This window comes from Alligator sinensis, unplaced genomic scaffold (assembly GCF_000455745.1).
Source record: "Alligator sinensis unplaced genomic scaffold, ASM45574v1 scaffold553_1, whole genome shotgun sequence".
Classification (NCBI taxonomy): Eukaryota; Metazoa; Chordata; order Crocodylia; family Alligatoridae; genus Alligator; species Alligator sinensis.
Window position 1 is genome coordinate 258,716 of NW_005842389.1, and position 16,565 is coordinate 275,280.

General features: G+C 52.9%; 1 protein-coding gene across 1 annotated transcript in view; it reads right to left on the reverse strand.

The window, feature by feature from the left end:
* The window catches only part of CUNH17orf49 (chromosome unknown C17orf49 homolog), a 20,188-nt gene that overhangs the window by 2,714 nt on the left and 909 nt on the right, over positions 1–16,565 (reverse strand). Inside the window, exons 2-3 of the mRNA XM_025211095.1 lie at positions 13,371–13,376; positions 2,245–2,248 (exon numbers count right to left, since the gene is read on the reverse strand). Coding sequence (XP_025066880.1) covers positions 2,245–2,248; positions 13,371–13,376 — 10 coding nt within the window. The remainder of the gene's footprint in view (positions 1–2,244; positions 2,249–13,370; positions 13,377–16,565) is intronic.

Genomic DNA, 16,565 nt, shown 5'->3' on the forward strand with positions numbered 1-16,565 from the left:
AATGCACCTGAAAAACCCCTGGGGGGCCCCATAGAGCCACTGCCCCCCACCCATAAAGCCAACCCCCCCCTCCCATGGAGCCCACCCATCTACCCACCATGCACCTGGGGAAGCCCTTGAGGACCCCTCCCCATAGAGGAAACCCCCAGCCCCTCCCTCATATACAGCCAGCCCCCCCCCATAGAGCCCACCCGCTACCCACAATGCACCTGGGAAAGCCCTGGGGACCACCCGCTACCCCAATCCATGGCCACTCCCCTCCACGAAGCCACCCCCTCCCATCAGGCGAAGTGCCCGAAGACTGGAAGATGGCCGGTGCGGTGAAGGGAAGGAGAGTAGATCCAGGGAACTACAGGCCGGTCAGCCTGACCTCCATCCCAGGGAAGGTCTTAGAGAAGGTTATCAAAGAGGCCATTCTTAACAGACCGGTGGATGGCGACACCCTGAGGGGTAGCCACACGGGTTTGTTGCGGGTAGGTCTTGCCTGACCAATTTCATTTCCTTCTACGACCAGGTGACCGATCACCTGGACAAGGGAGAGGAGATGAGCCTTCAGTCTGGCATCTCGTGATCACCTCTTGGCAAAATTGGCTGACTGTGGACCCAGTCTCACCGTGATCCACTGGCTCCGTGGTCGGCCCCAGAGGGTGGTGGTTGGCAGAAGTCAATCGTCGTGGTGCCCTGTGACCAGTGGGGTCCCTCAGGGCTTTCTTGGGCCCATACTGTTCAACATCTTCATTAATGATGTGGACATTGGAGTCAGAAGCGGACTGGCCAAGTTCACCGATGACACCAAACTCTGGGGCAAAGCATCCACACCGGAGGACAGGAGGGCGATCCAGGCTGACCTGGACAGGCTCAGGAAATGGGTGGACGAGAACCTGATGGTGTTTAACACTGAAAAATGCAAGGTTCTCCACCTTGGGAAGAAAAACCTGCAGCATCCTTATAGGCTCGGCAGTGCTACGCTTGCTAGCAGTACAGGTGAAAGAGACTTGAGGTCATCACTGACCACAAGGTGAACATGAGCCTTCAATGTGATGCTGCTAGTAAAGCGAGCAAAACGCTGGCTTGCATCCAGAGATGCTTCTCAAGCAAATCCCAGGACGTCATTCTCCCCTTGTACTCAGCCCTAGTGAGGCCGCAGCTGGAGTACTGCGTCCAGTTTTGGGCCCCACAATTCAAAAAGGATGTGGAGAAGCTTGAGAGAGCCAGAGAAGAGCCACGCGCATGATCAGAGGTCAGGAAAACAGACCTTACGACAACAGGCTGAGAGCTATGCGGCTCTTCAGCTTGGAAAAGCGCAGGCTCAGGGGTGATCTGATGGCCACTTATAAGTTTATCAGGGGTGACCACCAGCATCTGGGGGAACGTCTGTTCACCAGAGCGCCCCAGGGAATGACAAGGTCGAATGGTCACAAACTCTTCCATGACCGTTTCAGGCTGGACATAAGGAAGAACTTCTTTATTGTCTGAGCCCCTAAGGTCTGGAATAGCCTGCCATCGGAGGTGGTTCAAGCACCACATTGAACACCTTCAAGAGAAATTTCAATGTTTATCTTGCTGGGATCCTATGACCCCAGCTGACTTCCTGCCCTGGGGCAGGGGGCTGGACTCGATGATCTTCCCAGGTCCCTTCTAGCCCTAATGTCTATGAAATCTCCCCCCCATATAGAGCCATCCCCCACTCCCCCCTATAGACCCACGCTGCCCCACCCCCCGGCCCTCCCAGCTCTACCCCGTTCGTTGCACAGGACAAAACCTTCAGGGTGGGTGACAGACACATGGGAGGGCACCAGCCCGGAGCAGGTTCCCTGTGGCTCAGAACCCCCACGTGGGGTAGCAACATACTAGATGCCCCCAATACCAGGTAACCCCTCATCCCCTTCCTGCCTGTCCAAGGAGCAAGGGATGCTCCCAGCAAAGGGGTCCCTGTTACCCAGAGCCCCACCCCCCAGCTGCTGGGGGGGGGGGGGGGCAGCAGGAGCAAAGGATCATGGTCCAGGGGGGTCATAAAGAAGTGGTGGCGGCTGGCCCCAGACCTGGCAGGGGCCTCGTGGTGGCATGGAGAAGCTGCCCAGCATCACATGCAGCTTGGCCGGGAAGAAGCAGTTGCTGGCCTGTGTGATTTGGGGGGGGGTCAGTCCTGATACTCAGAGGACTCCCCCCACAACCTTCCACCTGCAACCAGGACTCCCAGGATCAGGCCCAGATTGGGGCCCTTGGAGGAGAAACACCCCCCACCCCGCTCCAGCCAGGGACTCACCCTGCTTCTCTGTCTCTCAGCCCCTGGTCTGCTGGGTCAGCTTACTCCCTCCTCCAGGGTACCTCTGGCCCTGGCTCTCCCACCTCCAGGCCTGTTAGGAAATGGGGTTCGGGACCAGCGCATAAAGGACTGACACGGCAATTCAATGCATGAATGACAAAGGCTTTATTTACTGCAACTCGTCACTGGTAAATGAGCCTAAAGCAAAGCCAAGTCCAGTCTGTTTAGCTGTGAAAATGATAGTACCTCACCAGGGTCTTGGTCTTGTCAGCTTCTCCAAGGCGTGGATCCGTGCACCAGGAGATTGACCGATTGCAGGAGCAGATCTCGCATCCTGAACTGTGCGTGGTAGCTGCTCCGTTCCTTTTTGGTACCCTGCAGCTGGGCATCTTCAAAGCCTTCTTGTAGCTGTGCAAATCAAGAGGGAGCCCAAGCAATAAGTCACAGGAAGATCCTGTTAATCAAACTGCTCGTTATTGGTTATCAGCAGCGATCCAGGTTTTGCATTCATGCTAAAACACAATTTTTCTCATTTTAAGGAGAAACGCAATGATTTTTCTTCTTTAAAGGAGAAAATGCAGGAAATGGGTTTCCCCATGTGGGCTGGCAGTGGCAGCCTGCGAGGGGCTAGGGGGAGCGGAAGGAGGGAGCTCAGGCAGGGGTGCTGTGTGTGAGTGAGTGTGCACACATGCATGTGGCAGCCTGGAGAGCAGCTCCCTCAGGTAACTCGGGGGCGGAGATTGAGTCCCCCATTGGGAGGGAGTCAGGTAGGGCTGGGGCGGCTGCTCATCCCAGGGGCTGTGTGGGGTCCAGGGCTATGTGTGGCTACAGGGCCTGACGGGGAGTGGGATGGGGCTCTCAGTGGCAAGGAGCTTCCCCGCCCAGTCCCACTCTGCATTGCCATGCCGGGTCCTGCCTGCTGGGCAACGGGAACCCCAGGGAGGGCAGCACGGCTGGGAGCCCGAGTCTGCAGCGGCTGCCTGTGAAGCCCATGCTGGGGGGCAGGGGGCTGCAGGCCCGGGTAGCCCTGGCAGTTGGGGGCAACTGGCAGGGCTGCGGGCTGGGGGGGGTTAAGAGGCAACAGCAGGGGCCGGGCTGCTCAGCACCACAAAGCACGCTGGGGGGCTGTAGGTGGACCCGCGTCTAGGGGAGCGCAGGTGGAGCTTGTATTTCCATGATAAACCCCCCCCCCAATCAAATTAAAAATGTATAGGTATTTAGAATTTATTTCATTATAGTGACTGAGGCACCGGCGAGCTTCCAGGTTGCTTTAAAATTGTAAATATATCAGTAAAATGCTGTGTTCAACTGATACCTGGACATATAGTGGCCTTTCATTGTAGTCAGGGAAAAACACAGATGTTGGGGGTTTTAATCAGAGAATTTGTCATTTTTAAACAGAGAAATCCAGGATCCCTGAATCATTATCTATCAATTATTTATTTACTGTGCGTTTTTATAATTATTTATTCTTTATCAAAGGTTATTTATTTTTTATTATTCTTTAGTTGTATTTACCATTTATTTTTTTATAGTTTTTATAGTTTATTTGTGTGTGTTACTATTATTTACTTACCATTTATTTATTGTTTTTATCATTTATTCATTCTCTATCAACTAGTATTTACCCACTGTTATATATCATGTATTTATTTATTATCTGTTAACATCATTTACTTCTTTTGTTTTTATTATTAAAACATTTGTTTTATTACTGAAGTGGAGACAACAACATTTGCTTTTTGATGAGACAAACCTAGAGAACATTTTATTTTATACATAAGGTACCTGGAAATTATGTTTGCTTTGCTTGTATTTTTTTCATTAGTTCATTTGTTTATTATTATTATTGTTATTAGCGTTATCATGATAATCATTATCCTCATCATCATTGATGATTTGACTTTGGTTGGTCATATTTTAATTAATTTTAATTTAATTGACTTTTTAAATGAATTTTTTACTAGCTGAAACCCGCAAACCATTTGCAATTGCATTTTTATTGCAACAGTATCTCTTTAAACACAGGATTTTTAGTTATCTTTTGACCGAATACATTAACAGGATCAAAACCTTTCTCCTTCGAAAAGGCTTCATAAAGCTGCCCATATGTAAAGACAGGTGTAGGAGTATCTTTTATTACAGGATTATAATAAAGTGCCCCTGGCCCTGCTCCTGCCCCTCACTCCCCCCCCACCGCCTCAACCCCCTGGAAGCCTGGATTTTATCTAAATCTAGATAAAGTAAAATGCAGTTGATTAAATGAAATGCAGTGAAATGAATTAAATGATGGAGGGGTGTAGGCTGTAGCCATGTTGGTCTAAGGACATAGGCAGACAAGATTCTTTGGGTAAATCTGATATCTTTTATTAGACCAACTGAACAGATCAGATAAAGGCTAACTAAAAAGGCTTAAACGATTGACCTTTTTTTAAGAACTACTTTTTTAAAAATCTCCTAGCCTGAGGGAACGGAGGAAGATGCTGCTTTCCCACTCCAGCCTGGGAAAGCACAGACTGTCCGCAGATGCTTCCTCAGTCTGACGAAGGGTGTTGGGCCCGAAAGTGTGCAAAGCAGAATTTTTCCAACTATCTGAGTTGGTCTAATAATAGATACCAGATTTACCCCAAGAACCTCGTGAGCTGAGGTGAAATCCCTCCCCCAGGACAGAGCTGCAGACAGGAAACCTGAAGTCAAAAACAAGATGCAAAAAAGGAACCTGAAGTCAAACAAGATACAGAAGAAGGAAGTCACCAACATCCAGCCCCAAATTCTCCTCCTTCCAACATCTGGGCAAATCTGGGGGCTAAGGCGGAGAGAAAGTGGGGGTGTCTGGGCTGAATGGGCCTGATTCCGCTGCTCTGGAGGCTGCACATGGTGGGGAAGTCCCTTCCAGCCCCCAGCTCCAGGTTTGAGGTGAGAAACCCAACTGGCTTCATACCGCACGTCCTGCATTCCCTGCAGCCTGATCCTGCACCCTTGTGCATGGCTCTGCACCCTAAACACTCCCACAATGATTGGCATCCTCTACACCAGTGCTTCTCAAAGCGGTGGTCCGCAGACCGGTGCCGGTCCGCAGCGAGTTGCCAGGAAAGAAAGAAATATATTTTCAGAAGCATAACATTGATATGTCATAGCGCCAGTTTGTATGTTCCAGCACTCCAGGTGACCTCACGTCGTGCGAGGTGAGGAAAGAGAAAGAAACAGCTGGTCGCGCATTTGTGTAGCGCTGTTACATGCAGTTGCTGCCACCAACTGAACAGGTCCCCAGTCCCTAGCCCACTGGAAAAAAGGTTGCCAGTCTGCCACATCAGATAGGTTGAGAAGCACTGCTCTACACCACCAGACAACCCCTTGCTCCTGCCCCACAACCGCCCAGCTCCAGAATTTGGATGAGGGTAGGGTTACCATACATCCAGGTTTTCCCAGACATCTCTTTTTGGGTCTTCCCATCTCCATCTGGGTGCTTTTGGGGATTTTGTTCTGTCTCTGCTCAGCATCAAAGACCTCCCCCCACCCCAACCCCGGCACTTCCTGGATTGTCCCAGCTGCTTGGGGCTGGGGGGAGCAGAGGATGGGATTGCAGGCAGGGCATCAGGTGGGCCTGGCACTGCCCCAGCACTGTAGGCAGGTAAGTCTATGCAGGGAAGGGGTTGGAAGGCCAGAGTGGGGCGTGTGGGGGTGTGAGCGGGTGGGTGCCTAAGCTGTCTGGGTGCTGCAGGTCCAGCAAGGCACAGAGGGAGGGGAGGTGTCTGCCCCTCCAGTGGGGAAACGGGGTGAGGGGGGGTTTGGGGGGGAATCAGGGAGCTGTGTAGGCAGCAGGGGATGGCGGGGCAGGGCCTGTGGGTCAGGAGTGAGGGGCACTGGCAGGGATGGTGGGGAGTGGGTTGGGAGTGAAGGGCACCAGTAGGATGGGGGGGGAGGGGCTGCAGGTTGGGAGTGAGGGGCACCAGCGGGGGAGCAGGGAGTGGAGTGGTGTGGTAGCACAAGCGGGGCTGGTGGGACATGGTTGCAAGGATGTTCACGTATGTGCAGCTCAAGCTGGGGAGTGGAGACCCCCAGGTTTCAGTGGTATAAAAATGCTGAAAACTCTTCTCTGGAGGGAAAAGCTGAGCAGAAGCGGCACCAGTGCAGTTGCAGGACTGGACCCACGAGCGTTGAGTGCTTTGGGCTGTAGGGTCCTCTCCCTTCCCACGGGACCCTCCATCTCCCCTCCCCACCAGTGCCCAGAGAACCCGGGTGTCCAGGCGCCCAGCCACACACCCCCCCGCAAAGAAGCCAGGCATCCGGGCTGCCAGTGCAGTATCTGGTTGAGATTTTCTCAGCACGCTCCTTGCTTTTGTCTCCCCACAGTATCTCTTTAAACACAGTATTTTTAGTTATCCTTTGACCAAATATATTAATGGGATCACATGCACACACAACCCAGCTGTTCATGAAATGAACACACATGCAACCAAAGTGTCTAGGACGCACACGGACAAGTGAGCTGTGTGGAACCCCACTCCCCCCTGCCAACAAGTATGTGGGACAGAGAAAGGTTCTTTGGGTAAATCCGGTATCTTTTATGAGACCAAGTCAAAGAGTTGGAAAACGTTCCTTCTGCAAGTTTTGCTCCAGAAACAGCCTTTCCCCAGACTGAGGAATTGAAGTTGTGCTGTGCTGTTGCTGGATGCTGCTCGCAGGAAGAGCACAGCACAGCTGCACATGGATCTTCGGGCTGAGGAAGGCTGTTTCAGGAGCAAAGCTTGCACAAGAGAAATTCTCCAACTATTTGAGTTGGTCTCATAAAAAATACCAGATTTACCCAAAGAACCTGATCTGCCTATGTCCTTCGAACACCATGGCTACAACCTACACCCTGGGACACATGGAGATGCACACAACCCAAGTGTCTGGGACACATGGACAGACGAGGTTCTTTGGGTGACTGATATCTGATATTAGACCAACTCAAGTAGTTGGGGAAATTCTGCTTTGCAAGCTTTCGGATACAAATGCCCTTCGGCCGGCTGAGTAGTCCGGCAGAGGAAGAGCTGGCACTTGCTCCGTGCTCTCCCTGGGCGCACGGGTGCAGGAACAGGAACTGCTCAAGAGACAGTTCTTCACTCTCCTCACTTCTACCATGCTGCTCTACCGTGCATACACGCACGCACGCACACACACGTGACCCAGGCTTTCAAGACACACACACAACCCACTTTTCCATAACACACACAACCCAGGCTTCAAGGACAAGCATGCACACACACAGAACCCAGTTTGAGGATACACACCAATGTGCACATGCACACAATGCAGTCTTTGAGGACATGCATGTGTGTGCACACACCCACACCCAGCTCACTACTGGTAGCTGCCAGGCCTCCTTGTGCTGCCATTTTCCCCGTTCCTGGTGTTGGGAAGAACAGCTGGTGCTGGGACGGGCACTGGGCAGGGCCGGCAATATCAAACCTAATGAGCCCCAGCCTGAAGTGTTAACGAAGCTTTTGTACAAAATTTTGTACCAATAATTTCTAAGAGTCAGCACCAAGGGCAATAATGTTCACAATCAATTATGCTATAATAAACAAACAAAATCCCAACTACATCCACAAAGATGGCAAGTAAAAAAAGTAATATCTGCTGCCACTAATACAGAAGTGAAAAAAATGCAGGCTGCATAGAGAAATATCATGCTGCTAGTAGAGAAGCGAAGAGCTGAACGCCAGTAAAGACAGCACTGCAGTGCACCCAGTAATAATAAAAAATCCAGGCATAGTTCCTCATCCTGGATAAAAAGATGCCACACAACTTATAATAAATAGTGTAAAAATATTAAAAACAAATCAATGCTGGACTTTCAGTCCTACTGAAGTGCAAATGTAAGTTCAGGCACCAATAGAAAATGTAATTAAAAAAGGAAAAAAACCCAAAACTTCACTGACCAAAATGAAAGCAAAAACTTAAATTAACACTGCTCAAAAAAGCTGTAGCTTAGAGGCATGGTAGAAATGAAGGCATTTTGCCTTAAGTATGAAATGAAGTGCCCAGGCCTGTCTCATTGCAGCATTCAACCCAAAAAAAACATTCTGTGCCCCCCAGAGCTCAATTCAGACTTCTTGGGAGCAGTTGGTAATACATAGACAATGAGGGGTGAAGGGACCTCAGCAGGTCACATCCAGTCCAGCCCCCTGCTCCAAGCAAGACCAGCCCCAACTACATCATCCCAGCCAAGGCTTTGTCTACTCGGGTCTTCAAAACCTCCGAGGATGGAGACTCCCCCACTTCTCTGGGGAGCCTTTTCCAGTGCTTCACCACCCTTGTTAGAAAGTTTTTCCTAATATCCAACCTCAACTTCCCTTGCTGCAGCCTGAGCCCATTGCTCCTTGTTCTGTCACCTGCCACCGCAGAGAACTGTCCAGCTCCGTCCTCTTTCGAACCCCCCTGCAGGGAGTTTAAGGCTGCTATTAAATCCCCCTCAGTCTTCTCTTTTCCAGACTAAATCAGCCCAGTTCCCTCAGCCTCTCCTCACAAGTCCTGTCCCCCAGCCCCCCATAGCCATATTTCCTTGCCCTCTGCTGGACTCTCTCCAATCTGCCCACATCCTTTCACCGGGGGGGGGGGGGGGGGCATAGCTGGACACAGGACTCCAGATGTGGTCTCCCCAGTGCCAAATCGAGGGGAAGAATCACTGCCCTCCATCTGCTGGCAGCCCTCCTACCAATGCAGCCCAGGATGCCATTAGCCTTCTTGGCAGCAAGGGTACACTGCTGGCTCCTGTCCAGCTCCTCGTCCCACCCCCCCAGGGCCTTTTCTGCAGAGATGTACAGGAGGGCTGGGAGCCTGCACACCGGGGTGCTCTGGGAGGGGGTTGGGGTGAGAGCAGGGGGGTGATGAGAATATTTTCCCTCCACTGAGGGGGCTGGGGCCAGGGCAGGAGGCACCAGTAACCTCCCCAGAGCTGGGCACATCTAGAGCCCATCACCGCCCAGCCCTGAGTGAAGGGCCGTGCTGCGCTCTGGGAGGTGGCGACATGGAGGAAGAGACGGAAAAGGAATGGAGCAGGGTCTGGCAGGTGGGGAGGGGGCAGGGGCAGAGGCCTGGATGCCTGGGTTCTCCCTGCTCTGGGGTGTGGGGACAGGGCTGAACACCCCATGTTCTCCCCTGTATTGGCAGGAGGGACCTGGGCAGCCCAGATTGGAGTCATTCAGGCAGGACAGGGCTATGGAAATGCTGCAGGTAGGCACCCAGTACCTGAATGGCACCAACTTACTTGGTGAGTTCAGGGAAAAGGGGGATGGGGACTGGGGGCCTGGATGCTGGGCTCTCTCCTGGCTCCAGGGGGGTGAGCGCAGGGGGGCTGAGAGCCCGAACACCTCGGTTCTCTGGCCAGGTCTGTGTAGGGAGCATTCATCATGCGTCTTTCTCCCACAGAGACAAGAGGCGATCCAGAGAACGGGGAAGCTGAGACTTCAACACAAAACAATCACCGACAGATGATTGTATTAATTGGTAAGCCTGGGACTGGGCTCGGCCAATGCTCCTGCTGGGACCAACCCGTAGGGTCCTGGCTGGAGGGTCTTACCCCCTTAGGGTCAGGGGTTTGCCCCCTGCTCACCTTGGCCTAGCCAGGGGGGTTTCCCCTCCCTCTGCAGCAGGAACACAGCCTGGGCTCTCTGTAGTGTCTCTGACCCCCCAGCAGCAGCAGGACATGCCGACTGCGGCCCCCCCGCTGTCCCTGGGGCAAAGGCGGGGGTGAGGCCTGGGGGTGCCAGCAGCTGTAGGAGGGGCTGAAGGGTGGGAGTGTCTGTCCTGCGTGGGGCTGATCCTGCTGTCTCAGGCAGGGCTTAGGCTGAATGTACCCCTGGGGGTCCCTCCCAGCCCCCCACATGGGGATTTGGGGAGGGAACCAGGTGTCTGGGAGCAGGGAGGGAGCTGCTTCTGCTGCACTTGCTGCCTGCTCTAACACCTGCTTCCCAGGGGTGCTGACACTGGCGCTGCGTGTGATACTGTGGCCGTGTGGGACACTGCAGTATACCAGCACTGTGGTGCCTTCCTCCAGTCCACATAAGCAATGGTGGGGAGCTGGAAGCCCAAACACCTGGGTTGTCCTGCAGCTCTGGGAGGGGAACGGGGACTGCTGGGCTGGCAGAGCGGGGAGCCAGGAGCCCGGTCATCTCCGTTCAAGGGACTGACCCTGTTGTACCACCTTCCAGCTCTGGTTTCTCCCAAAGAAAAGAGCACTGCAGGGACCATCTTCTCCAGCCGCACTGATCTCAACTACAGCGCTTGTGCTAACTTCTGTAAAGGACGAGGGTCGCAGCTGCCCAGCCTTGACATGGCACAGGTAGGTCATGGCTGGGAGTTACAAGGGAGCTGAGATCCCATTGCCTCTGGGCTGGGCACTGGGGCTGACTGTACAGAGCACTGGTGCCCAGTGCAGAGACGTGGCTGGCTCTGGGGTGGGCGCAGGGGGCTTGGGCTCCTGTGACATTAATGAGAGAAGAGGCAGTAGACAGAGCCCAGGGAGCTGAACAGGAGCTAGCCCCAAGGACCGTGGCAAAGAAACATGGCTGACCAGGCAGGGAGTTGCCTGTAGAGGGAAGGGGCAGAGAGAGCCCAAGGCGGGCCAGTGCCCGCAGCTGGGCAGATGCGGGGGCCAGGCAGAAAGCGCTAGATAAGAGACCGCCTCTGCCCCAAGAGTGCTGTCGCTGAGGGACTGAGAGGTAACTGCTCCCCCCAGCCAGGGTGGATTGATTTAAATCAAATTGATTTAAATCACAATTTAAATTGCTGACCAGGAAGCCTCGGCTTAATCACTGTTTTCCTCAGAAAGTACATTCTTGTTGTTTGATACCCTCTGTTCACTGAACTTTTTGAAACTCTGCACTTTGAGAGAGGGAAAGGCTCAACTCTGTGTACACAAGCTCGCAGAGAGACCAGGGGGCTGGTGGGTGGGTAATTGGGTCCGTTCTCTCTCATCGCCATACACTGCTGTTAACCAGGATGTTATCTCTGGAGACAACAGCCTCTCCCTGTGCCTGAAGAAGGATGTTTGTGCCCAAAAGCTTGCAAAGAACCATTTTTCCAACTATTTAGTTGGTTTAATAAAAGAGATCACATCTACCCAAAGAACCTTGTCTGCCTGTAATCTCTGGAGACGCAAATCCAGGGTTTGAGAACTGAAACCGAGTATCACAAAGATGCTTAATGAGATCTTCTAGACTGATCACTGAGTCCCACTGGGCAGAGTGGTTTTCTTTGATCTTTACTAATCTATAGAGGAGCTTCTGGAACCCAATAAATTTGGGCCCCGATATAGTCTGTGGCCTGTTGTGACTGATTTATAAAACTTCTAAAAAAGTTACATGAATATATTGCCTCACGTATTGTCTCGAATAGTATACAATTAGAAGTTATAATCCCTATTCCATGATGACATCTTTGAGCTTTAATGTATCTTAAATTAAAACTAGCTTTATTATAGGTTTATTTTTTATTTAAAACACCATCTTAACAAAAAAGTACACTTAAATAAAAAAGAGAGTCTGATTTAAAAAGCAAAATCCAACTTAAAAAAAACCTGTTGATTTTTATCCACCCTGGCCATAACCCCGACATTGTACTTTCACCTGGCTGCAGCGCCCCGCTGGACCCACCACAGGGCAGCGCTGACCCGTTTCCTGCCCCCACCTGTAACGTCTGCAGTGCCACCGTGAGCAGCACTTCCCCGTCTCAACTTCCCTGCTTGAGTCATCCCTCGGCACAAATCTCTTGGGGCAGAGGTGGTCTCTTTTATATTAGACCAACTAGATAGTTGCAAAAAAATTGTTTTCTTTGCAAGCTTTCAGGCTCAGACATCGTCTCACAGAGCAACTTTTTACAAACTGGCCTTTTCTGCAAGAGGAAGTTTCCTTTGTAACCTGGCAATCAAAACTCACGGAAGAGGTGATAGCTTTTATTAGACCAACTAGATATTTGCTTTCAAATATGTAGTTGGTTTAATTCACTAGAACTCAAGTCCTAGATTCTTTTTCAATTAAAAAACAAACCCAAAAAGAAGGGGGCTGCGTGTTTCCTTGCTGGGGGGGGCAGCGGGAGCTGGGCAGCTTCGAGCAGGGCTCCTTCTACAGCCTCTGCCTGCTTCAGTTCAGCCTGGGCCCGGCCTTGTGAAAAAGGGGGTGTCTGCACGAGAACTCGTGGGCAAGGAAGGGGTGGTGGCAGAGGAGGAGGGAAATGGCACGCAGCTCCCCTCCCCTCCCTGCACTCTGATGGGATTGCTGTTGTCTGAAAGGGATCTCACACAAGGACTTGTGTGAGAGGGAGGTTTTCACGAGGGGGGCGTGGGGGTTGCCCGGTGAAGGAGAGGACTTGTGAACAGTTTCATAGTTTCATAGGTGGTAGGGTCAGAAGGGACCTGAGCAGATCATCATGTCCAACCCCCTGCCATAGCAGGAGAGAATACTGGGGTCAAATGGCCCTAAGTGATCATCTAGCCTCCTTTTGAAGACCCCCAGGGTAGGACTGAGCACCACTTCCCTTGGAAGTTGGTTCCAGATCCTAGCCGTCCTGACTGTAAAGTAGCACCCCCTGACATCTAGCCTGAATCCACCCTCTGCCAGCTTGTGACCGTTATTTTTTGTCACTCCTGGTAGTGCTCGGGGAAACAGGGACTCCCCCAATGCCTGCTGGTCCCCCCGACCAGTTTGTAAACAGCCACTAGATCCCCCCTCAGCCTTCTCTTGTGGAGGCTGAACAGGTTCAGGTCCCCTAGCCTCTCCTCGTAGGGCCTGCCCTGCTGCCCCCTGATCATGCGGGTTGCCCTGCTCTGGACCCTCTCCATGTTGTCCACATCCCTCCTGAAGTGCGGCACCCAGAACTGGACGCAGTACTCCAGCTGCAGCCTGACCAGTGTCGCATAGAGGGGGAGGATCACCTCCTTGGACCTGCTTGTGATGCATCTGTGGATGCATGACAAGGTGCGGTTGGCCTTCCTGACCGCGTCCGCACACTGTCGGCCCATGTTCATTTTGGCATCAATAATGACTCCAAGATCCTTTTCTGCCTCTGCACTGACGAGAAGGGAGCTCCCGAGCCTGTAGGTCTGCTGCTGGTTCTGCACCTGGGGAGGAAGTACCTTGCACTTGTTGGTGTTGAAACCCATCCTGTTCTCATCCGCTCACCCCTGTAACCTGTCCAGCTCCAATTGCAGCCTATTCCTCCCTTCTAGCATGCCCACATCCCCCCACATCTTAGTGTCATCTGCAAATTTGAACAGGGTGCTTTTTACCCCCCATCCAAGTCACTGATGAAGATGTTGAAGTGTGGGCCTGAGGACCGAGCCCTGGGGGACCCCACTGCCCACCTCCCTCCAGGTCGAAAATGACTGTCCACCACCACTCTCTGAGTGTGGCCCTCCAGCCAGTTAGTGACCCATCTGACTGTGTAGATATTGACGCCACAGTCTCCTAGTTTTTTAATGAGAATGGGGTGAGAGACAGTGTTGAAGGCCTTCCTAAAATCCAGAAAGACTACGTCCACTGTGACACCTGCATCCAAGGATTTTGTGACCCAGTCATAGAAGGGCACCAGGCTGGTCTGCCAGGACCTGCCTTGAATGAACCCCTGTTGGTTGCCTCTAAGCATAATCTCCCCTGCTGCCCCCTTGTGGACATCCGCCAGGATACATTTCTCAAAAGGCTTACCCAGGACCGAGGTAAGACTAACAGGCCTATAGTTTCCTGGGTCCTCCTTCCTCCCTTTTTTGAAAATGGGAACCACATTGGCCCTTTTCCAGTCCTCCGGCACAACGCCAGAGCACCATGAGTGCTTGTAAAGCTGTGCCAGGGGTCCCGCAATAACCTCTACTAGTTCCTTCAGCACCCTGGGGTGGAGATCGTCAGGACCTGCTGATTTAAATATGTTCAGTCCCTCCAGAAGTTCCCTGACTAGATCCTCACTGATCCCAGGCCTGGGTGCGCCTCCCCTGGGGCCTATGGGGGTCCCAGTGGGGGGCGGGGGAGAATGTCCTGGTCCCTGCTCAGAAAAATGATTCACTTGATTGGGAAGCTTGCATATTCTTGCAGGTCCCATCTCAGGAGTTTCTAGACTTACAACGCCAGTTAAGACTTCTTTTAATCACTCCCTGTCTGTAAGTTATGAGTTTTTTGAGCAGTGTTAGTTTAAATTATTGTTTTAATTTTGGTTGTTAAAATTTCAGGGTTTTTTTCTTCTTTAATTTTTTTATTAGTTTCTGAACATACATTTGTGCTTGAATGGGACTGAAAATTCAGAATTGATTTTTAAAAAGATTTTTACACTATTTATTATAAGTTGTGTGGCATTCTTTTACCTGGGATGTGTGAAACTATGCCTGGATTTTTAAAAAATTATTATTATTGGGTACATTGTGGGGCTGGCTATATTTATAACAGGCACGGGCCTTTGTTATAGTTGTGTTCAGCTTTTGGCTTCCCTATTAGCAGCAGGATATTTCCTTACGTATCCTGGATTTTTTGACTTCTCTATTAGTGGCAGCAGATATTACTTTATTTTTTCTTGCCAGCTTTGTGGATGTAGTTGGGGTTTTAATTGTTTGTTTATTATAGCATGATTGATTTGGAATGTTACTGCCACTTGGTGGTGAGTTCTAGAAATTGTTGGTATTCAATTTTGTATGGACAGCCTCGTTAACATTACAGGCTGGGGCTTATTAAGAGGTTTGCCTTTGCTGGCCCAGCCCAGTGCCCACCCCAGCACCAGCTACATCTGGCCCTGTTCTTTGCAGTCCCAGAAAAAGGGAACAAAGAGTTGCATGAGGAGGCCTGGCATCTACCACTAGTGAGCTACCTCTGTGTGTGTATGCGTATGTTTGTCCCCCAGATGCCTGGGTTGCTAGCGTATGTGTCCTGCACACGTACGTACGCGTGTGTGTGCGCGCGCGCGCGCCAGAAGCCTGGGTGGGGGTGCTGAGACTGTCATTTATCCTGGTGGGGTGGACGTGGCAGCCAGTCCCAGTTGCAAGTGTGGCACTGCTGCACAAAACAGTCAGTATATATACACACACACTGAGTGGTGTGCCTTGCTCCACACCCAGGTCTTCTGGATTTGGCTCACTTCACTAGTTTTTCGAATGCAAAAAGTCAGAGGAAACAAAAACTGGCTGCAATTTGGAAGGGTTTCCAAAATGTTCAGAGAGAACCAAAGGGGCTGCAGCCCGAGGCTCTCTGCATTTATGTGCAAGGCTGCCCCACAACTGGGCACATTTCTGAGCACCCAGTGCCTGCCTGCCCCCCTGGGTTGTGTGCACGTCTCCGTGTGTGTGCGTGCGGCCAGGGGTCAGGCGGCCTGGCTTCTCTCCCCATATGGAACAGGGGCGCAGACACGGAGCTCTCGGGAAGGGGGCAGACGCCTGGGTCCTCTGGGAGGGGGCTGGGGGTGAGGGCAGGAGGTCCCGTAAGGCAACGGAGGGGACGTCAGAGCCCAGGCGTGACCCCATCGTCACTCACCTGACACAAGTCCAATGTCCCGGGGAAGTACTTCTGTCTCTATCTGTCTGTCCACAGTGCTGGCGTCTTGTGTAAGACTCCCGGGGAGACTCCACCTCTGCGCGCCTCCTTTCACGCTTCTGCGCCAGCACAAAATGGCCAGGGGTGGGGCCTAGCAGCTGCTTGCCGCATGTGGCTGGAGGGGGAGGTGCCCCTCGCTCCAGAAGCACAGAGCGAGCGAGCGCTATAGTGAGGGCACACTGGCGTGGCGTGGCGTGGCGTAGCGCACCCCCTCCCCCCCCGTGCTCTATTGAGCCCAGCGCCCGCTGCGCCCCGGCCCTGTTCTTCCAGCCTCGGGGGGGGAGGGGAGCAGGCCGTGGGCACAGGGCACGGGCGGGACGCCGGCAGGCAGCACCGACCCTGCGGCCCCGCAGACGGGGCGAGAAGGCGGAAGGGGCTCATTAAGGAGGAACGAGCAACGCGCCCCGACGGGAGGGGCCGGTTGCAGTCGCTCCCCCTGGGGACAAGGGCAGCGAGTCCCCTGCGGTCCCGGTGCTCGGGACCCTCCCGGTGCTGGGCCCCCACGTGTTGGGGTACTGGAGCCTGGTCCCCGTTCCGGGGCCGCAGGATTCGCCGCTGGGGCCCCCCCGCCTCCCGCCTGTGGCTGGGGCCAGGCGCGCCCCCCGCGGCCGATCCACCCCAACCCCCCGGGCACCACGCGCAGCGGGCACAGGGGTGGGGTGCTGCAGAGGCCCCGCGCCCCACCGAGCCCGCCCCTTCGCCCGATTGGTCCCTAGGAAAAAAAGGCGGGAAACGCCCCCCCCCCCCAG